At 41.8% G+C, this 24,136-nt stretch overlaps 1 protein-coding gene across 3 annotated transcripts in view; it reads right to left on the bottom strand.

Moving 5' to 3' along the window:
* Window positions 1-24,136, bottom strand: part of SNCAIP (synuclein alpha interacting protein) — a 320,769-nt gene that overhangs the window by 103,843 nt on the left and 192,790 nt on the right. For all 3 annotated transcript variants that reach the window (XM_073556172.1, XM_073556094.1, XM_073556231.1), the window contains one exon: window positions 21,203-21,275. In XM_073556172.1, the coding sequence (XP_073412273.1) occupies window positions 21,203-21,275 (73 nt within the window). The remainder of the gene's footprint in view (window positions 1-21,202; window positions 21,276-24,136) is intronic.

Genomic DNA, 24,136 nt, shown 5'->3' with positions numbered 1-24,136 from the left:
AACAACTCTGCAAGACGTCAGAGATCGATAAGTGACACTTTATTTTGTTCATATTTAGTCCAAGGACCTGTAGCTAGCCATACCGTTGGCCATATAGTCACCATTACTCGCCGTACTGGTTATTATTGTGTTACTTGTGTATTTGTGTCTGGCTTCCCTGCATGGAAAACAGTTGTTAGCTTTCCTTTTTATCCATATATATATATAAAAGTTAAGTTTAACCCTTGCTCTGTCTCCGGCTCGTCACTGCATCCTGCATACCTGCGAGTACCACAATAGCAATATTAATATCGATAGATTGGCAAGAAGCAGGGTACGGACTGCAGCGAGCATTACTGTGAGATCACACTGTGCGACTACACAGTTTGCTCAACGTCTCTTATGGGGACGTGTCGATTTGCATCACAGCTGTAGCTGTAAAACTATAGTTGATTATGAAAGATGACTTTTTACAAAGTTGCTCTCTTTTCAGGACAGATACACTGAATGAAAAAAAAGTGCAAAGGTGAATGTGTCCTAAAAAGTGGCATCAACATCCATAACTATAAGGATTATCATAAAATCTTGTATCAATAAAAGGATTTCTCTTCTTCGTTTTCAATTTTTTTCATAGAATTTTTTTCCCACCTTTTAGGATATTTCTGAATTGGAATTTTGAAAGGACCATCTGACTATCAGTGTACTACTAAGGCTCTATGCACACATTCTTTTTTCAAGGTTTTTGAATGAAAACCTAAGCAGAAACTCCAAATTTCAGAAGAGCTTTGAGATTTGGACGCATATTTGAATATTTTCTACTCAGTTTTTGCTCATTTTGTGCTCCAAAAATTCACTGAAAAATTCAGTGTGCACATAGCCTTAGGGTATGTGCACACAGAGTCTCTTTTTAATTGAAGTCTGCCTGGAATCTGCCTGAAAAAGTGACGCAAAAGTGGCCCATAAGATGAACAATGCACAACAACGTCAAAACGACATTGATGTGCACATGTTCTGTCTCATGGATCGGTTAAAAGAAGTGAAATATTCATTCTTTGCGTGGCTTCGGCTACGAAGCTGCCCACTCTCAATACTTAACAGTACAGAATGAGAGCTGCCAACATTTTTCTGAAGCACCTTCACCTAGGAAAACTCGGTGTCTGAATGAATACCCTTACTCTGGTTTTCCATGTGTATAAGAGTCACCAAGCACAAGTGGTCTCAGAACTTCATAGTGGTTTATGTTCATTTATAAGGAAATGGAAATGTCACTGTACAGCGGTCAAATATGGTGCTTCTGTCATCCCATGGCGCTATGCACACCACCATATTATGTCCACATATTGTCTTGCCATAAGCAATTCATGAATGTGGTGTGAGCCGAGCCTAAACCATGTCTTCTGCAAATGCGGTTAGTCTTTGTGTTAGGATTACACCATATAAATTAAACTATAACATCTTAGTCCCGTGGCCTCCAGCACAGACAGCAGTACGTGACTCATTGGAGAAGAAAGCATTTAATTAGCTCATTTACGTCTGTGACTGGTAACTGAATACACTCTACCGCAGAGACCCAATCCCACACCAAATGCCGGCAATGTTACTGATCTTCCTTCTTCATACCCACTTATATATTATTTTTTACAATTTTGTTTCTTCATTTTATGGAAATCTTTATATTTTTTTGAACATTTGATATCGTCACCTTTAACAATGATCACATTTCTGCTAGTTTTCAAGATCAAAGCAAAGTCTGTCCAGACGAGAACTAGATGATGGAATTTACTGTACATAGGCTTCCAGTGGATCATGATTTATGGAATGAAAATTATTTTACATGGCATACAGACAGATACTGTATATTAGTGGCAGAGTAAGAATAATAAACCATTGTCAGACATCTTTATTTAATGTTATTATCAGAGAAAAATTTCAATTTTAGAACTTGCATAAAAAGTGCGAAGTTAGGGAATTTTTACATACTACGAAACCTCAGGGAATTTTCTGCCCTTAAAGAGAACAGATCAGCAGTGCAAAAATGCTGGCAGGGAGGGATGGATTGAAGGGGAAATCTGTACAAATATGCCTGAAAGTTTCTACAATTTGGATTATTTTTCATGTTTATGTGCAATAGGGGCAGACCACAGAGAAGCAATGGTGGGTATTGACAGCAGGTTCTAAGCTTCTTTGTGCTGCTGCTCCACCTCATGAAGACATGCGATTGATGATGAATCTTTTTAGGACACGTTTCTCACAAAATATGCAACTTGAAATTCAGGAATCTTGAAACCCACTCAAACTTTTCTATGCCAAAGAATAAGAGCTTTTCTGCAGGATCCGACAACAATAGCCGTCACAATTTGAATGGGTCTGCTGTTGATGACGTATCCTGAGATAGATCATCAAATAAATGTGTCCAAATGACCCCTTTAAGTAGTAAAAATTTAGAAAGGAAAGCTCATTTTCCATATCTTCTTTAGATAAATCCTTGACTTGAAGGGGGCAATGTTTTAAATTTGTTAATATGGCTGAAATAGTAAGGAAGAAACACAAAGTTGGAATGTACATTTACAGAAGACACAATTTTGCTATAGATGAAATGTAAAACATTGGAAATAAAGTTTCAGGATGGCTGTGCCAACTAATTTTCTTTTTAGGGTATATTCACACGTGGCAGAAATTGTGCCATTGTGCTTGGAACTGAAAAACTCAAGTCAGAAGAATAGAACAGAAAACAGAAATTCAGTTGCAGACATTCTACAGCACATTAGGCACTTGTGATTGCAACCCTGGAAATACGCAAAAATATCCGGCGGCATACGGAGGATATTATCAAGGGGATGTTCATCATCACAAACAAAAACAAATTATCAGTTTGAAAACAATTTGAGAGATGTTTGGCCGCTGACCTAAAACGTTGTTACAAGGACGCTCCCTGCTGCGAGTTTAACTACTAATGACAGCAGTCAGTTTAATTGCTCATCTCCAGACCTTATGTAATAGACGGTGTTTAGGGTAATGTCCCTCATCAGTGCAAAGTAAGATCTGATTTGGCTAGGTGAGAGGCTCTGGACTAGGGTCTAAGAACACTGCTTGGCTTTTATCCCAAGTCATATTGCAAGGCTTGTTAATGAGTCGATACTGACAATTTTTTGGTGGCGCTAGCGTTCTAGTTCTCTTCCTCTCTGAAGAGACAATTTGCATATTTAATTTCCCAGAGGAGCATGCATGACTTAAAGGTCTCCTCACTCTCATGTGCCAGGCTTGTCTCGTCCCTCTTCACAAGATGAAACGTAAACCCTTGGACCCATGTAAAAAAATTGGCATATACAGTCTGGGAATTAGGCAAAAACCTTGAGTGCATTGCTGTAAAAAAAGCTCATTAAATACACCACAAATATGCCATATTATCAAGATCTGAGTGGTCAACTAGTTAAAATCTTATTCACTTAGGCTAGGTTCACATTAGCGTTTGTGTGCGCAGCGTTTCGTCTGCAGGCGCAAACGCATGTCAAAACGCATACAAAGGCATGTTTACGCCACGTTTTTAATCCGCATTAGCTTACGCATGACGGCAAAAAAACCCCGCTATGTTTGCATGCGTTACACGCGTTTTTTTGCATGCGTTTGTGTTTTCTCAGCGCATGCATTCAGAAAATTTTCTTGACACAAGCCACACCCAATGGGCGTGTCTCATTTCCCAGACATGATTATGTGAAAAACACATGCCTTTTGAACGCATGCATACGCATGTCCTTGCGTACGCATGCGTTCCCATAGACAGTAATGTGTTTATTTGACGCACTCATCCGCATGCGCAAGAATGCGCATATTTGACAGATTTTTGCCGCTTCCAAAAATTCAACATGATGCGTTCGACGGCCCCCCGCCGCACACCGAAAAACAACGCATGCGTATGCTGACGCATGCGAACTGATGCAAACGCATGCTCCTGCGTACACCCTGTTAAAGATAGGGATACATGACGCAAACGATTGCTGCGGCTGAAACGCTGCAAAAACAGACGCAAATGTGAAACCAGCCTTATGTCCAGCCCGTCTATTCACTGCCAGAATGCCACAGATCTCATCTGGTACCTAGCTGTACATGAACGGTACTGTGCCACCCATCTATTAGCACATACTAAACATCTGTAAGTTGAGTTGCTGCACAGCACCTGCCCCTCAGATCATTACCAGAATATTTTAGGAATTTGAACATTACAAGCTCAATATGTCATTTGTAAATGGGAAAATATTTGGTTCATTGAAACTGAGTAAACCGTTTCAAGTATTTTAGTGAATGACAAAGCACATATGGCTATATATGCATGAACAAGTAGGTAGAATAAGCTCCTATTATAGCAGCATATGCCAGCGTCTACACCTGGGGGGAAATCAAGTCCATATTTATTGGAATTATTCATTTTATTTAAAGAAGCTTTCTCATAGAATAAAGTGATGGTTTGTAACTCTCTGATCAGTGGGGCCGACCTTTACCCTCTATAGGTAGGTTTATAACTGCTCTGTACCATTGGGAAATATCAGATAGTAAGGCAGAAATAGACTAAGATTAATACTTTTAATGAGAGATGTAATTAAGATCAATAGGAAAAGCAACAACTATGGCTCTTCTGGGATACGTCTGAGTGAACAGGCCCCTCTGACATCCACATTACATCATATGCAGTGTTTGCATTTGGCACATAAGGAATTTTACATTTGTTTGACTTTTGATTGTTTGCGGTTCTATCAAAGTATAGATGACGGAAGTACGGTACATGATGACATTTCCCATAGAACACAGTTAATGAAAATGAATGATTTACTTGCCCTTTAGTTGTCACCAGACACTTTAGGCCTTTACGACGTCTGATCTCACATATCTGTACACCCTCAGCCACCCTGCCCTGAAGGCTCACACAACCATTATTCACAATATTAATATTAGAATCTACATCTCTACCGACAGGCAGCCGGAGTTCTGTGATCAAATCTGACCAGGGGCGATGTCCGCATGAAGTTTGTATGTTCTCCCCCTTTTTTGTGGGTTTATTTCTACGCTCCAAAAATACAATTCATAGGACTCAGAGTTTACACAAAATTGCCTTTAGGGTATTTGCACACGATAAGTATTTGTCAGGAAAACACGGGTCGTGGCTGCATTTTTTATGTTTTTTTTTTTTTATTAGAGTGGGTGAAAACGCTGCAAAAACGCTCGAACAATTGACATTCTGCAGCTTTAAATCTGCAAGGAAAAGATGAAAGAAACATGTTCAAAAGAGATATTAGAAATTCTCATTCACTTTGTTGGGACAGTAAAATGCTTGCTTTTACAGAAAAATGTCCCGGGAAAATGCAACGTATGAACTGATCTTCGGCACTTCAACTTGAACTATACTTTGACCATTACAGAACCTTGGATAAGGGGGTCACACTACAGATGTCCTATTTCCAACATATCCAGCGGTCCGCTGCTTTTCCCATCTCGTGAAGTAAAGTAAAGGGACAGAGGGAACTGATGCTAGAACTGATTCTACAGATCCAGGTCATCCAATGCCTCAATTGTTGTGACACATCAGTTTTGGAGGTGGATCAGAAAGCGTTGTGTGCACAACTAGTCATCAGTTGTGACCAGTTCAGGCATAAAACTTCTGGCCAGACACAACTGATAGAAGTGAACACAGCCTAAAGGTAGCCATAATTGGCCACATTGTTTCATGGATTTATTAGTATTCTTAAAACCACATTTGACAAGTCGGTTGACCTAATGTGTATTTGGGCTTCCCAACTCTCCACAGACAAATGATGCAGAGAAAGAGAAGGTTCTGACCTGTTGGATTTCCACTGAGTGATCCTTTTGATCTCTGGGAGATTAGCCACTGCTGGAGGAGTATGGCAACAACTTTCTCATAGAAAACACAGCAGAGCTTGACTGAGCCGAGCATTTCTGTGGGGATATAGCTGTCGATTAGGAACATAAAGTGCATGGGAGCCTTTAACCAAACCAACTAATGGACAAGTAAAGAAGAATGACGAAAGATGATCTGCTCATGACCCTGACCAATCCTTACTGGCGCCAAACATCATCTTTACCCTGATTATGAGCTGCAGAGAAGATATACCTTTCTTAATATGATACATATTAGTAATATCTATCTCCACAAGTGTCACCGTTCAGGAAGTAGATAAATGAAGGCAACATGAAATGTAGAGAACCAACAAGATGTACACAGATGGATATGCTTCATGTCATCCTGAGAAAAACGGAAATCACTCTCAGCCGCTTGTCCAGTACAGAGAAATCATTGTGCCCATTTATTCATGTCTTATATAAGATTCTGGGTTCTTGGGCTCTACTTTTATGTAACTTCTATTTACATGTGAAATTTTTTCCAAGTGATACAGGGGAATGAACACCATATGCTCCCCAGCTGTTTTATTCTGACAGGAGCCAATAAAGGCAAAAGCATGGAAATTAATTCTGTCTAAGCCTTATGAAAACACTTCTATCTGCACAATGGTCTAACCAGCAGGGAAGACTCGGCTACACGTTCAGCCTCTTGTCAGCCGTGTAGACATGGGTCTGCTGTTCTGGCTTATAACCCGGACCTGAACTTAACTATCCAAACTTTTTTTGTGCTACTGTTTATTTATGGCATTGTTTGTTTGGAGGGTTGTGATGGATCCACTCTACTGCACATGATGGAGCATTGCCTCCGCGCCAAAATTAGATAAAAAATGAATTCTGGAAATTGAGCCCAATATTCTTGCATTAAAATTTTGACTGATGAATTGAGTACTTTCTTAGAAACCATATTTTTGGGACTATAAGGGGCAACCAACATTCGCTCAACAGAAAAAAAATTGAGGGGTTATTGGTGGAGATGGCAGAGTGACTAATGGTAGAGGCATACACAGCTTTAATTATCTCAACATAGGGCTAAACCCCCTATACCTGCCAGATACCTCACTGGAGATGCAGGTGACGGTTTTGACAGGTAGGTGGGTAGCAAACAGAACCACTGGGGATCAGACAACAACAGCTACTCATTGTAACCACAGCAGCTCTCTGATGCTGGTGCAGGTGATTTTGTGATGGGTACGTAGTGATTTTTTGGAAACTGCAAATGATGACACTTCTTTGATTTCCAATCTCAGGGCACTGCATATCTCACAGGTGAACCAGAAGCAAGGCTGCAAGTGGAAAGATCTCCTCCTGGCACAGATGGCAGCGGCAAGATGGCACTGCCAGAAGAAATGCCACTGATCTGAAAAGATCTCACACAGTTCTCAAACAGAGAGGATCAGGGGAATCACTGGATAGAGTGCTTTATGTGTCTCTCTCTGCCAGATCACTAACGAGGAGGTTGGGTGGGTCTGGCACTGTAAGGCCCCCCTGACTGCACACTTTTCAGCTGGATTTTTATGGTATACATGTTTTTAGAAAACTTGGTGGCAATTTTTTATATCTTCCACTGAGATTTTAACCCAGCTTTTCTAAAGTCATTCTCTAAGACAAGAAACTTAAAAGGGATATTTCAGAATGACAGCCAAACTCAATAATGCATTATTAGGGCACTGTTAGGGCATATGGACATGGTAGATGGTAGTTTCCATTGTGAACCAGAGCAGATAGCTGCTAATGGCAAACTTTTTTCTGACGGACACAAGTAGTCCATATATTGCATGGTGAGTAGTTACCACCTGTAATACTGCATTGTTTCCTGTAGTGGTCGCCACTGGGGAAATATGTGGCTCTGTTTGACATGTGACTTTAATGTCCATTCTAGCGGCTCACCTGCCCGTGTCGGGGAGCTAGAAACATGCTTGTCTAGACTGCTCCACTGATGATTTAGATTAAAGTAATTCCCTCTTGTAAACACTTCCCTCGTGTTGGCACTGGAATGATTAACATTAATAAAAGCAGTCATAATGTTTGCTTATGTTCCATGTCACGTTAAGCCTCTGCTTTTTGCTGCATAATTTATGTGCTCAAGTAATTGATATCTTAATAATCTCTCACAGCCTAGGATTTATGCGCTCATCGATCTGTCCTTTATAAATAGATATGTTATTTCTAAGTTTAAAGTGAATGCGCACCCTTATTAATTTATAGAAGTGTAAAACCAGTGCAGATTAATTTCCTAATATATCGTTATAGTAGTCGGATCCACGGCGCTTAAGATACTGCACGCTTTGCTGTCACTAGAGGGAGCTTACATGCTAACTGTATACCTTAAAGCAGGGGTGGGGAACCTCAGGCCCTCGGGCAGTTTACAGCCCTTGATGACTTTTTATCCGGCCTCCCGTCTGATGCCTGGGACCCACAGTCCTTGGATTGGCAGCTGTATTTTGTATTAATTTCTTCTTGCTCAGGGCCAGCTTCACGACGTACTTTGTGGGCGGAGTTAGCGCACAATTTGTACGGCCCCCGAAGGATGGTATAAGTATCCAAAGGGCCCTGGGCAGAAAAAAAGATTCCTCACCCCTGCATTAAAAGAAACCTCTCGGCAACACTAGAGGTAGTATCTCTCCCCACTAGTGATAAGTGAGTATACTCATTGCTTGGGTGTCCTCCGAATATTTTGGCGTGCTCGGAGATTTAGTTTTTGTCGTCTCAGCTACATGATTTGCGACTGCTAGACAGCTTGAATACATGTGTGGAATGCCTGTTTGTTAGGGAATTCCCTCATGTATCTGCCTGTCTACAAGTCGCAAATCATGTAGCTGAGACGAGGAAAACTAAATCTCCGAGCACGCCAAAATACTCAGAGACCACCCGAGCAATGATGCTACTCGCCCATCACTACTCCCCACTAATACCACAATGTGTCTTGAAGGAGAATAAGAGCAAAGCTTCTGTCTCTGCTGTCAATCACAAAACGGGGGGCAGAGCAAAAAGCAGCCAGAGACTGCAAGTGCACCGATTCGCCCACCAGTGTACTTGCCAATAAATGCCAATTTTTGACGAAACAGTGCAGGGGATGGTGGTGTAATAGGCAGCTTTCAAAACATTTTACCATGCCTTATTAAGCACTGCCTCCATAGGGGTAGACAGATTCTATTTAAAATCCATATTAAAATAGTGTGTGGTAAGCATGTACGCTCCTTCTTCTAGGGTCAGGCTTATTTAGAGCTACATTGTTTATATGCAGAGAATCTGGAGCTCTATATAAGAATAAATGGGCTCTGATCTCCATAAAAATGTATTAGAGAGGACATGTCACCAAATCACGGCTGTCCAGTTTTGTGCTTTATTTGTCCTTCTGCGGAGTATGCTGCAATGGCATGGGGAATGTTATTCGTCCGCACACAAGATGGAGCTCTTTTACAATACTGTCAAATGAAGATTATGTATGATGGGATTATATGTGTCTGCTGGTTTAATGGACAGATCTGGATAAGAAGAATTAGTGTTCCGTGAGGGTCAGTGAGCCCAAGTATTTGAGTAGAGATAATGGGCTGTTTGTTTGTACTGTGCGTCTCCCGCACACATTTATTATGGATTCATACATCATTCCCCCTTACAGTGTTTACTAATCAGATAGTTTTCATAAGGCCCTAATCCTTCTAGATTAAGTGAGATCTGACACAAAAGAAAAACTCATCTTTCTACTCTACAGCTCTTGGAAATGGAAAGTAGGTCATTGCGATAAAGTATGGCTAATCTGCAGGCGGCTGATATGTCACCTCACATATTGCACTCTAAGCAGAAATCGTTTGTTTCTTCTCTAAGAAAAGACAACGCAACATACATAGATAAGGTTCATAAGTAGGGACTAAACATTACAGCAAAGCTGACAACATATGTGTATGAGGCTTGGTTCACACTGGTGTCAAGTCCTCTGTCTACCATGGATCTGTTTATAACAGATCAAAATAGATCTCAAAGTGAACCTGAGAGCACCGTGTTGTGGGGAAGAGACCCTGATTCCAGCGATGTGTCACTTTCTGGACTGCTTGCTGTCATTTTAATAACATCACTGTTTTATCTTCTGCAGATAAAGCAGTTGTCTAAATGCAGACCTCCGTATAACCCCGCCCACACCACTGATTTGAAGCTTTCTGCCTATGCACAGTGTACACAGAAAGCTGCCAATCAGTGAAAGGGATTGGTATGGTATACAGAGCTCATCAATATGGAAGACTACCTGGCAGCAGGTTTACTAGTCCTCTACTGATAAAATCACCATGTTATTAGAAGGAGGTTATCAAAACTCCAGCACACAGCCCAGTAAGTGACACACCGCTGGAATCAAACTCTCTGCCTATACATTTACTGCTCACAGATTAAGTGGCAAAAACCTGGTGACAGATTCCCTTTACGAAATACCATTGAGTTATAACATAAGTATTTGGAAATCTGTGACTTGTATTAAGCGCCTTTAGTACACTATTAAATGAATATGTATTAAATGTGTCAGGACCCCGTGACCGACCTGTCAAGGAGCGGACACAGGTCCTGTGCAAAGCGGAGAGGGTAGGATTGGTGGTATCATGGCACAGCAACCGACTGACCTGGGTCCGTGCAGGTCCTGTGTCAAGCAGGGGACAGCAGCGTAGCGGTGCTCGGGGAAGCAAGTGATGCTCGACCGCTAACAGGATCTGCAGCATGTGACCAAAGGAGGCGGGGCCAAACACGGAGACCCTGCTAGTTGGGGTAAGGAGCGCCGCAGGATGTTACAAGGGGATCAAAATGAGGAAAACCGACAAAAGCCAAGGGAGAAGGATAATCAGGTGAAAGCGTGGGTCAGGGCACCGGGTGAGCCAATACCAATGCCAAAGGGATAGACAAAGGGATAGCCAGAGAACAAGCCAGAGTCAATACCGGCATAGCCACAGACAGTACCAAAACACAGGACAAGAGCAACGTAAGGGACAAGCCTGGTCAAAAACGGGGTACACACTCAGAAACGCAGGCACAAGGCACAGGCACACAAACGCACAGGGGTAACTTAACTCAGCCGAGGGCAAAAGTATAACTGACAGGGATGCAAGCCTAGAGCGCCATAAAAAGCCCTGCCCAGTTCAAAGAGAGGCCAACTGCATTAACCCTCGAGGTTTATGCTCAGATCCGAACTATAGAATCATGACAAAATGCTTGTGACTTGGACCGAGGCACCAAGAGTTGTACACTGGGGCAATTTTAGTACACCGTGCAATACAGATACTGTACACAGCAACTATAGGGATCATAGGACATGACACCAACTCTCTACGGTGATTCACTACATCGCCTGGTGTTCCTATAACCCAGGGCAGAGACCAGTGGCAGTGGCTACAGCTTAATATGTTCTTTCCCCACAGATATTCTAGACACATATGGGGCCCCATCACTAGGTGAGAACATCAGATTGAGATAAACTCATTGTTAGGAGAAATCGCGTTGACCATAGGTCACTCCAAATGTACAAGACATTTAAGTACTACAAGGACCAGAACTAATGCTCTTTTCTAATGCATCCCTGGAAATGGGGTGAAAAACGGAAGTGGATGGGGCACGACGGCTCTCGTTCTAGAGAAGAAGTGCTCTTTCTCTTATCCTATGCTTCTGCTTAGGATGGCCACAGGTTAGGCTGCGTCATATGTTTATCTGCTGCTAATAAGACAGATGCTCTTATAAAACAAAGGACATAGACATGAGAAACGCGACTATTAAATGTGAATGGACATGAGACTATTAACATACATGCAGCATTCCCAAGAGGTACAAATAGATGGCTTATTAATCTTTGCTCCACCGTGATGGTGATATTCGGGCTCTATATGAATGTAAAATCAGTCCCCTCCATTATCAGACCGCTCAGCGAAATAGATGATGGCGTCCCCTGAAAGATTCTGACATTTCAATTATCTGCATTTCTTAATCTTTATCCTTACAATTTTATGCTAAATGTATTTGCTGGATATAGGCTCCTGTGGAACAGTGAGTCTGGCTGTAGCCGATCGTGACCCACCGCACATATTCATCCCAGTTCTTCAAGTTAACAGAAAGTTGAAATAAAGAAAGAAAAAGACGCGTCCAACAGCAGGGAGATAAAACATTTGAAGGACTAAATAATTCTACAATGTGTACTGACTGCTCACCGCTCCCATTATATACTACAAAGACATACATCTGCATCATCTGTTCTTAGCACGCACAATAAAAGCTAAAATATGAAATCTGTCATCAACTTAAATGATTCAATGCACAACACATAAAGAATGATAATAATCGCATCCACTGTTGCCAAAATATTTACCCTTCTTAATGTCCTCGGCTGACCCATATCTTGAAGATAGCACAAGATACTGCGGATATTCTTTCCCCTTCTCGAGGATAATTAACGACCGTGGACGTTTTTTGTTCATTGGAGACCTGTCTGAAGGTGACACCCTGTGAAAGCTGAGGAGCACACAGGGCGAGAAGTGTGCAGGACGGACGGTGATCTTGGCTATGATCTTCTATTTACCGCCTCCTCTTGACTAATATCCAATGTTAAGAAGAATCTTTCATGTAATATCTCTCTGCTGTCAGTTCCCAATATAGTCTGTGCTTGGGGGGATCTGAATACTTACCCAAGCTAACGATCTCCTTTACACAACTGCCTATAATTCCAGTCACTGTGGGTGCGGTGAAAAGCAGGTTATGTGAACGAAAAAAAAAATCCAGAACTGCTGACTTGCAAACTACACGATATACTATTACAGTAGTTACATACTTCAGATCTGCACAAAGCATCACAAGCTGTTCTAAACTAATTGGTGAAAAATGCAGATGAAAACTAAATATAGGTCACCTACTCCAAGCCAGGCTTATACTCCAAGAGGCCTCAAAATATCACTGTGGTGGCAAGAATAGGCGAGAAAGATGAAAGAAACCCTATCATTGGAGAAGAAACTCTATCCTTCCATGTATAAGCAACTAAATTAAGCTTAAAGAGGATGTCCACTACTTTTACACTGATGACTTGACCTTAGGATAGGTCATCAATGTCTGATTGGGTGGGGTCCAACTCCCGGGACTCCTGCTGATCAACTGTGATCGGTGTCAGACGCCAGCCGGAAGTACTCGCTCGCCGAGCTGCTTCGTCTGCTTGTGGTGGCCAGGGCTTGGTACTGCATATCCACCTCCTATTCAAAGCAATAACAGGTGGTCGTGTAGTACCCTGTGGCAGCAAATGAAGTAGATGGAGCAGCTCGTCAAGTGAGCACTTCCGGTCAGCAGCCACCGCTGACTAAACCGATAACAGCTAGGAGGGCAGGGTGTTGAACCATGGACAATCAAACACTGATGACCTATCCTAAGGATAGGTCATCAATCTAAAAGTAGTGGACAACCTCTTAAAAAAAAATTTCCAATAACATGGCCTGCCTTGCCTTGTGCTTACCTTTGAGGTCAGTCTGTCAGTAATCTAACTTCCTTGATCAACTGATTGTGGAACCCATTGATAATTTAGTGGTTCAGTTCCCAGCAGTTTCACATGGTAAACTGGAAAACTTCCAACCCATGAAAGTGCAATCATTTTATCCAGCTAATAGAGGAGGAATTTAGGAGTTATAATCCCGTGTGCAATATGTCCTAGTGACTTGTCAAAAGCTTTAATTGTTTGGGGACAGAATTCTGAAGCCCCTAACAATTGCTGGAATGATGGAGCAGAAGATTTCAATTGAGCGCAGTGCTCCTTCAGCTTTCCTCAGATCATCCAGGCAGCTACAGACCAGCAAATCTCTTTGCTTGGATCTCCAAGGAGAACAAATGTTGATCAAAATCAAAAAGGCATACAATGGTTAGCTGAGGGGTTATGCTATGTCTTTCTAGCAATCACTGGAAGTCTCTATGACATATCAAAGTCTTTATGACATCAAATGTTTAACTAAACTGCAGGTAACTTTTAAGTAAAAGATGGCTTGCAAAGACATGAAAAGAGGGAATGAATAAAGTAAAGACCCATTAAGGGCAAATTCAAACATCTGAAATATGTAGCAATTTACAATTCAAAGCCCATCTACATACAATGGAAATCCTGATCTGCCTAAAGGGCCCTTTACACATAGCGATATCGCTAGCGATAGGGCTAAAGCGTCACCGATTTTTTGCCGCAGCAGTGATACCACTAGCGATATCGCTACATGTGATACTCGCCTCCGACCGGCTCTCCCGCTGGTTATCGCTGATCGCGCGAGATCGGCCTGGTCCATTTCTCTTCGTTGGCTTCCTGCTGGCGCCGACGAGTGAGCCATGGACGCAGGCGGAAGACGGTCACCCTCGCCGCGTCTGACAGGCGAGTACGACCGCCGACCGCTGCTGCATCGCTAGTGAGATCTGCCTGTTTGGCAGCTCACTAGCGACCATTTAGCGATGCACCAGCGATCCTGACCGGGTCATATCATGGTCGGGATCGCTGGTGCATTACTAAATGTAACGGGGCCTTTATGCTCACTATGTTGAGAAATACTGCAGATTTCCACTGTGGATTTCATGCAGTGTGGACCTGTAGCAAAATCTACACACATGAATTGTTTCATATATCTGATATTCACAGTCTGAATACGGATGTCCTGACCAGCTGCGGGATTGGGATATCCTGACCCGTTGCAGGTCTCTTGGTCTGAACTCAACACCTTCATACGAATATATGAGACTACAGAGTCTGGAGCAGGAGGCTTTTGAGAAGTCTGGATATTGCAGACCGTGAATGTCAGATGTGTGAAACCTGCCCACCAAGTGTGCCATGTAGTCAGTATAAATTTACAGAATTTTTCCAACGTACAGTGGGGAAGAAAAGTATTTAGTCAGCCACCAATTGTGCAAGTTCTCCCACTTAAAAAGATGATAGTAGTGTGACAGGAAACAAAAAAGAGCAAATAGGGTCTTATCCCATGGATTATTCCAATTAATGTTAGAGAACTGCTCACCTGATGGTGCAGAGTGAAAGCATGTAGATATCAGCTGCTGCAGATCCACAGGTCGGCAAGTGACCTCTCAGAGACGTTATAATAAATATGTGTGGATGATAACCGCGCTGCTGTGACAAAACAAATCCAGATATAGTTGTAAATTGTAATACACTCTGGTGGTTTATTCAACGCGTTTCAAAGCCTATGGTTTCTTCTTCAGGAAATTACCACAGACACATGTGAAGACAGTGCTGTTATATCACTTATATACATTAAAAATTCAAAAGCGGCGCCAAAAGACCTTCTGACATGTGACATAGTGTCAAAGTTCATGGAGCAATAATAAATATAATAAAGTTATTTTCAACATATGTACATACAGATATGTTGTGAATTCTCTCTCTGGCTTCCCTCTGGTGATTACTGAAGTTAGTGAAGCTGGTCAGATTGACAGAGGGGTTGCGAGTTTGTGAATTCTCTCTCTGGCTTCCCTCTGGTGGTTACTGGAAGTAGTGGAGCTGATCTGATTGATAGAGGCTTGCCACCTGATAATGAGGAAGACGATTGGAGATCTGGTGTTTCTGATTGGGATTTAAGACAGCTGACTCCCTCTATCCTTGCTGATGATTTTCTTCCTGTTCCTTCTGAGGTCTGATGTCCCCTGCTCTTTCCCTGCATGTTCAGCTAAGTGGTTCATTTCTTATTCTGTTTGCATTTCATCTGGTTTTGTTTATCTCTGCTTTGTGCGGGTCAGCCAGCTCCGGCTGGGGCTGTGCTGAACCACCGCCCATATGTTACTGCATGTGCCAGCTTGTTTTGTCCCCTGTTATATTGGTCTCTTTTTGCTTTGCTTTCAGAATATACCAGAGTGCTGATATAGTGGGGGTGAAATCGTGCGACTTCAGTGTTTTTGTGCATCAGACGTGTTGGACTTTTTGCAGGGTTTTTTGCGTGATTGCAGACAGTGACTTTCCTTTCCTGTCCTGTCTAGTCAGTGTGGGCCCCATCGTTTGCTCAGTCTATTTTTCTGCTTGCGTTTGTGTTTTCACCTTGTCTCACCGACAATATATGTTTGGGGGCTATCTATTCCTTTGGGGTCTGCTCCGGGGCAGTTTAGATTTCCCCTTTCTTGCTTTAGGCTTAGTTAGCTCTCCGGCTGTGCCGAAGCATCTAGGATCATCGTAGGCACGCTCCACGGCTATTACTAGTTGTGTGGACAGGATCAGGGGTCTGCATCCGTTTAGTTACCAACGTCTCTGGTTTTCTGTGGCTTAGCTTGGGCCTGCTATCCTCCCCGGTGCCCATTCATAACAGAGTCACCAGACTAACTGTAGACTCTAGGGTACTCTAAAGAAGGAAAGAATTTAAAAAAAAAAAAAAAAAGTGTCAGAATTTATTTTTTATATATATTTTTCCTCTTTTTTTCTGGGGCTGTAGGAGGATATTTTTTGTCTAAATGGAGACTAAGCAATTGTCTGATCGTGTTGAGCAGCTCGCTGCTGAAGTGCGGGGAATTTCTGCCTATCTCGCTCAATCATCTGCTGCTGAACCAAAAATTCCTACTCCTGATGTGTTTTCTGGGGAACGGTCTAAATTTTTGAATTTTAAGAATAATTGTAAACTATTTTTTGCTTTGAAACCTAACTCATCGGGGTGCTCTGTGCAGCAGGTTAAAATTGTCATCTCCCTGCTACGCGGTGATCCCCAGGATTGGGCCTTTTCTTTGACACCCGGAGATCCTACTCTGGATAATGTGGCCGCGTTTTTTCAAGCCTTGGGGTTGTTGTACGATGAACCTAATGCTATTGATCAAGCTGAGAAAACTCTATTGGCATTGAATCAGGGTCAGGATTCTGCAGTTATATTGTCAAAAATTCCGAAAGTGGGTGGTCCTTACTAAATGGAATGACGATGCCCTAGCAGCTCTCTTTCGGAAGGGTTTGGCAGAAACCATAAAAGATGCTATGGTGGGATTTCCTGTTCCCTCTGGTCTTGACGACTCCTTGTCATTGGCCATTCAAATTGATCGGCATTTACGTGAACGTAAAACTACACGAGAGGCGTTGCCGCCTTTCGAACGAACTTCTGAGCCCATGCAATGTGATAGGGTTTTGCCTAGGGCACAACGTCAGGAGTTTAGAAGGCGTAATAAGTTGTGTTTTTTCTGCAGGGACACCTCTCATACTATTGCTGTCTGCCCTAAATGAGAAAAGCGTTTTGCTCACACATTTGCAGTGGGCAGTGTACAGCCTAAGTTCCTTTTGGCGATTACCCTGATCTGCTCCTTGTCTTCATTTTCCGCTAAGGCTTTTGTTGATTCAGGAGCAGCTTTGAATCTGATGGATTTGGACTTTGTTAAACGTTGCAGTTTTCCCATGATACCCCTGCGGACTCCTATCCCTTTGAGGGGTATTGATGCTACTCCTTTGGCGGAGAATAAGGCTACGTTCACACGTAGCGGAACTCTTGCGGAAATTAACGGGAGAATTCCGGATTCCATTCCTCGGGAAAATCGCATTTTAAATTCCTGCGATTTTCCAGCTGAAAAACTAGCATTTTGCAAGCGTAATTAGCTTGCAGAATGCTAGCGTTTTCCAAGCGATCTGGAGCATCGCTTGGAGAACTGATTGACAGGTTGGTCACACTCGTCAAACATAGTGTTTGACGAGTGTGACCAACTTTTTACTACTGATGCTGCCTATGCAGCATCAGTAGTAAAAGATAGGATGTAAAAAATAATTAAAAAAATAAAAAATATTGTTATTCTTACCTTCTGGCGTCCCGCGCAGCCTTCCTACCTCTCTCCACGCTCCTGGTCCCAGTAATCCTTTGCGAGAATGACCACGATGACATCCGTTCTCGCGGGATCGTGACGTCTCGCGGTCATTCGCGATGACGTCGAGCTCCAACGTCATTGCGAATGACCGCGAGATGTCGCGATCCCGCGAGAACGGACGCCATCGCGGTCATTCATCGCGGTCATTCATCGCGGTCAAGTTTTTGGGTTTTGCCAATTTCTACCGTAAATTTATAAGTAATTTTTCTGGTATTGTTAAACCACTGACTGATTTGACCAAAAAGGGCGCTTGGGTGGTGAATTGGTCTCCAGAGGCAGTTTCGGCATTTCAGGAGCTTAAGCGGAGATTCACTTCTGCTCCGGTTCTAATGCAACCTGATGCCTCACTCCCATTTCAGGTGGAGGTAGATGCTTCTGAGATTGGTGCAGGAGCCGTTTTGTCCCAAAGAGATCCGGTGACTTCTAAGATGAATTCCTGTGCCTTCTTTTCTCGAAAATTCTACCCATTTGAATGTAACTTTGACGTGGGGAATCGGGAATTGTTGTCAATGAAATGGGCATTTGAAGAGTGGAGACATTGGTTGGAGGAAGCTAGACATCAAGTTGTGGTCCTCACCGACCACAAGAATTTGATTAATCAGCCAAACGCTTGAATCCTAGACAGGCTAGGTGGGCCTTGTTTTTCACGCGTTTTAATTTTGCGGTCTCTTTTCTTCCGGGCACTAAGAATGTTAAGGTGGACGCCCTTTCTAGGAGTTTCTTTGCAGATTCTCTTGATGTGACCGAGCCTACTAACATTCTAAATGAGGGTGTAGTTCTTTCCGCCATCTCACCCGATTTGAGACGTGCCCTGGAGGAATTTTAGGAGGACAAACCTGAACGTTGCCCTATGGGAAAATTGTATGTCCCTGACCAGTGGAGGAAAAGAGTAATGTCTGAAATTCATTGCTCCGCGTTGGCTGGTCATCCAGGTATTTTTGGTACAAGAGATTTGGTGAGTCGGTCTTTTTGGTGGCGTGCCTTATCTCGTGATGTCAGAAATTTTGTGCAGTCCTGTTGGACTTGTTCTCGGTCCAAGCCCTGTTCTCGTTCTAGTGGGTTGTTGATGCCCCTGCCGGTGCCCAGGAAGCCATGGACTCATATCTCAATGGATTTTAGCTCTGATCTCCCTGTCTCTCAGAGAATGACTGTTATTTGGGTGATCTGTGATAGATTTTCTAAGATGTCCATCTTAGAATCATAGAATCGTAGAGTTGGAAGGGACCTCCTGGGCCATTTGGTCCAACCAGCTGCTCAAAGCAGGATTCGCTAAATCATCCCAGACAGATATCTGTCCAGCCTCTGTTTGAAGACTTCTATTGAAGGAGAACAATATATGTTTGGGGGTTATCTGTTCCTTTGGGGTCTGGTCCGGGGCAGTTTAGATTTCCCCTTTCTTGCTTTAGGCTTAGTTAGCTCTCCGGCTGTGCCGCGGCGTCTAGGATCATCGTAGGCACGCTCCACGGCTACTGCTAGTTGTGTGGACAGGATCAGGGGTCTGCGTCCGCTTAGTTACCAAACTCTCTGGTTTTCTGTGGCTTAGCTTGGGCCTGCTATCCTCCTCGGTGCCCATTCATAACACAGATAATATAGTTATTTAATTTAATAAACCAATATAATAAAATTTCATTCATTTTTCAGACTCCAGAAGCAAAAAGAAAATAAAGAATTTATATGAAAAAACGGGACAAGAACCTACTTGAGGATGAGAGATAATCCCCGTTCATCCTCCCATCTACCTGCGCCACACTTTCAGCCAGAGGAACATTACCTGAGAATTAATTATATGTGTATAGAAAAATAATTTCCACCATTAGATATAAATGCAATATATAGATGTATAAATATACACTAATAATAGGTGTATATTTTTGAATTTTGCATGTATATAAGCGATATAACAGCACTGTCTTCATATGTCTCTGTGGTAATTTCCTGAAGAAGCCATAGGCTTTGAAACGCGTTGAATAAACCACCAGAGTGTATTACAACTATATATGGATTTGTTTTGTCACAGCAGCGCGGATATCATCCACACACATTTATTATAACTTAAAAAGATGAAAGACCTGTAATTGACATGCAAGATTTTTGGCTCTCACAGACCTGTAACTTGTTCTTTAAGAGGCTCCTCTGTTCTCCACTCATTACCTGTAGCAATGGCACCTGTTTTAACTTGTTATCAGTATAAAAAAAACCTGTCCACAACCTCAAACAGTCACACTCCAAACTCCACTATGGTGAAGACCAAAGAGCTGTTGAAGGACATCAGAAACAAAATTGTAGCTCTGCACCAGGCTGGGAAGACTGAATCTGCAATAGGCAAGCAGCTTGGTGTGATGAAATCAACTGTGGGAGCAATAATAAGAAAATGGAAGACATACAAGACCACTGATAATCTCCCTCGATATGGGGCTCCACGCAAGATCTCACCCCGTGGGGTCAAAATGATCACAAGAACGGTGAGCAAAAATTCCAGAACCACACGGGAAGACCTAGTGAAGGACTTGCATAGAGCTGGGACCACCATAACAAAAGCTACCATCAGTAACACACTACACAGCCAGAGATTCAGATCCTGCAATGCCAGACGTGTCCCCCCTGCTTAAACCAGTACATGTCCAGACCTGTCTGGAGTTTCCTAGAGAGCATTTGGATTATCCAGAAGAGTATGTCATATGGTCTGATGAAACCAAAGTAGAAATGTTTGGTAGAAACAAAACACGTCGTGTTTGGAGGAGACAGAATGCTGAGTTGCATCCAAAGAACACCATACCTACTGTGAAGCATGGGGGTGGCAACATCATGCTTTGGGGCTGTTTCCCTGCAAAGGGACCAGGATGACTGAGCCGTGTACATGAAAGAATGAATGTATCATGAGATTTTGAATGCAAACCTAATTCCAACAGCAAGAGCATTTAAGATGAAACGTGGATGGGTCTTTCAGCATGATAATGATCACAAGCACACTGCCAGGGCAATGAAGGTGTGGCTTCTTAAGAAGAATATGAAGGTCCCCATAGAAAACCTTTGGAGGGATTTGAAAGTCTGTATAGCCCAGCGACAGGCTCAAAGCATCACTGCTCTAGAGTAGATCTGCATGGAGTAATGGGCCAAAATACCACCAACAGTGTGTGCCAACCTTGTGAAGACTTACAGAAAATGTTTGACCTCTGTCATTGCCAACAAAGGATATATAACAAAATACTGAGGTGAACTTTTGTTAATGACCAAATACTTAATTTTCACCATAATTTGCTAAGTAAATCTTGCCAAATCAGACAAGGTGATATTCTGGATTTGTTTTCTCATTTTGACTCTCATAGCTGTGGTCTACCTATGATGTCAATTTCAGGCTTCTCTTATCTTGTTAAGTGGGAGACCTTGCACAAATGGTGGCTGACTAAATACTTTTTTTTCCCACTGTATGTGGACTTCACGTTATGAGCCTCAATAATTCATTTTAATGATTATTAATGTATACAACATTGATTACCAAGCTTACCTGATCTATCGTCATTCTGGACATCACATCTCCGGCACAGTTCTGGAATTGTCTTCAGGGATGTTATGGAATACTGGGGAAGATAAAAAAAAAAACATGCATTACACTCAAGAATGTAAGTTGGTGCAAAAACAAGTTCCCATGGCTAGGTTACTGCTTTAAAACAAATTGTAAATGCAATTTCCAGCTTTATATGTGGGTGGATGAGATTTGTAACCATCCAAACTCACATTAAGAATTAACACTGTGTGAGCCAGCCTAGTTAGGAAACGATGTAACAAAATGGAGACTCAGGAAGCAGGAGCAAACTTCTTTAAACATTACTCGGAGCCTGGTTACTTTTGTTCCCAAAGTTTACATTAAGTTACATGACACTGTATATACAAAATAGTATAATTTCAGAGAAATTAAGTTAGTCCAATAAAACAGCATCATCTAAACCATATGCAGGATGAATGAGATGCCTAAAACGCAGCAGTATTTCGACACAAAACAAATATATGCTATATCAATGGCTTCCTGCTCCGAGCTAGAAAAAAAATTTCTCATGCACAAACCAGTAACTTCTTTTTTGCTTTGCATGACTTTATACCTACAGTATCTGTGTGGATGACTAAATGAGTAATAAGTGAGTAATAAGTGAGTAATAAGTGAGTATTACTACAACAGATTTACTATATGTTCTGCTACAAAGTAACAAATTCTTAGTTTCACATTTCTCAGTTTCAACTTACTCTTTATTAAGAAGAGGCAGCCGCTAAACATTCTTCTTAGTACAAATTGTATATCCAAAATTCATATAATAAGAAAATTATCTTAAGGATGCAATTACGCAGCTTTCTTTTGTATTATCAGACTTTTTAGAGTGAATCTTAGGCCTTTTACACATTAAGTTAGTCTTACATTTCACATAACGGCTGTGAAAGGCTCGTATTGTAAATATAAAACATATCCACATGGCTCTATTGACTAGTGTGAAAAGTTTTTTAGCATAGGAGTCTACGAATAATGTACACTACTATATGCTTATATAGTGACAAACATACTGGCCTACTGCCAGAAGTATAAATATGGCAATATTCTCAACTGAGGGCTCCTTCACATGTCAGTGATGCTTCTTGTGCACAGAAAAGGTCCGCTTTTTAGTGGTTTAATCAGTTTTTACCATCAGCATCTGATCAGTTTCAACAGTTTTTCTTGGATGAAAAAAAAAAAAACTGATGGAGGGATCTGAATCTTCCGCAAACACTCGTTGAAAAACAGAAGCACAGAGTTGGCATCTGAGTGCATTGGCAAGTTTGATCTGACACTTGGCACAATATTGGACAAGTCTCTTTGGTTTTGTGTGGACCATTTGGTCACAGGAAAAAAACAACACTTGACTACCCCATAGACTATCATACGTATGAGTGCTATCTGTGAAAAACAGCAAAGCATTTGTACAAAAAAACTGATGTGTGCAGGAGGCCTTACTCTGTATGAGTGACAGATGGCCTTATAGGGGAGATACCATTGCCATTTATAATAAAGGCGTCTTTGTAGTTGTCCTAGAATGTCCCAAGGCCCAGGTGCGACTGCAAACTTTGCATTCCCTATACTTACATCCCTGTGGTCATGTTAACCTCTAGCCGTGTCAGGTCACTCTTTCTAATTTCATATGACATCACTGACCTGTTATATTTATAGTACAGAGAAAATTAATTTGGGTCAAGATGGTGCATGTAGAACCAGCCACAAAGATTGGCATATCCGAGAATACACTTTCTATTGCCTGAGACCCCCAGGTGGTGGAAGCCCCAATTTGGCCCTGAGTGCACTCTTTGTAGTCAAACAGAGTAAAAAAAACTTGAATTAATTTTACATTTCTATACACCTTTAAACGGCAAAGATCACTATAATGAAACCAATGCATAGGGATAAGTATGACCATCTGAGTGATATTTCCCCGATCAAGTGAGGAGGGTACGCCTCTGTATATGATAGAGGACCTACATGGCTCTGGGGCAATAATTAAAAGCACACAAAGTAGCCACTAAGTTTACTTTAGGAATTTGAAAGTGGTAGTCACTCCCGAAATATTAACAGACTCAGCGTCTCTACATTTCTACTCACATCCTTGTTATATAAACATTAAGTAATATTCGGCTGGCCAATTATGGACACAAATTAAAATTCCTTACCAACCACACTCGGAAAGGCCAAGAGTGAAAATGTAGCCTGCACTTCTAGATGTCATAACGAACATGCCAATCAAAAACAAATGTGGAAAAAAAATAAAGCGGTGCAGCAACTGAAACAATGTGAAGATTTTACAAATAAAATATTTATAGCACATTGTGAAATTTAAGAGAGTAAAGCTGTGGCGAGCAACCACAAGCTCAACCACATAAAAGATGTTGCTATTAATATGAGCGTCTTGGTGCCAGCTTGGATTAGTATCTCTTTGTTCTGCTTTCCCCATAGCAAAAATTCTTTGAAAGATTATTTGGTTGCATTTTTTTGTAGTTTCCATTTCCGACTTTGCTCAAATCTGTTGGTTTAAGGTTATGATTTCTAAAAATAACTGTTGGATAAATGTTGACTTTTTTTTCTATCTACAAAACTTCACTAAAGACCAATATGAAAAGTCATAATACACATGACTACTGGAATACAGAACATCTCCATGCTAATGGAAAGCCTTTAACTTATGACAGTATTCTGGATCCATGTAGTATGGCCCATACATTGACTTTGTATGGCCAGAGACACACTAGCGTTTTTAAAATCAGTCCGATTTTGTTTCTGAAAACTCGGATGAGTGTCATGCGTTTTTCATGCGAGTACAATCCAATTTTTAACACTTTGCATCTCAATGGCATCCAATTTACATGCGAATTCGATCCAATTGCAATACGATTTTAACATGAGCAATTCTCTTTGTCATTTACACAT

Source organism: Dendrobates tinctorius, unplaced genomic scaffold (genome assembly GCF_039654945.1).
Source record: "Dendrobates tinctorius isolate UK_male_01 unplaced genomic scaffold, ASM3965494v1 ptg000003l, whole genome shotgun sequence".
Taxonomy (NCBI): Eukaryota; Metazoa; Chordata; class Amphibia; order Anura; family Dendrobatidae; genus Dendrobates; species Dendrobates tinctorius.
The sequence above is the reverse complement of the archived record's forward strand: the minus strand, read 5'-3'. Positions and strand labels throughout refer to the sequence as shown.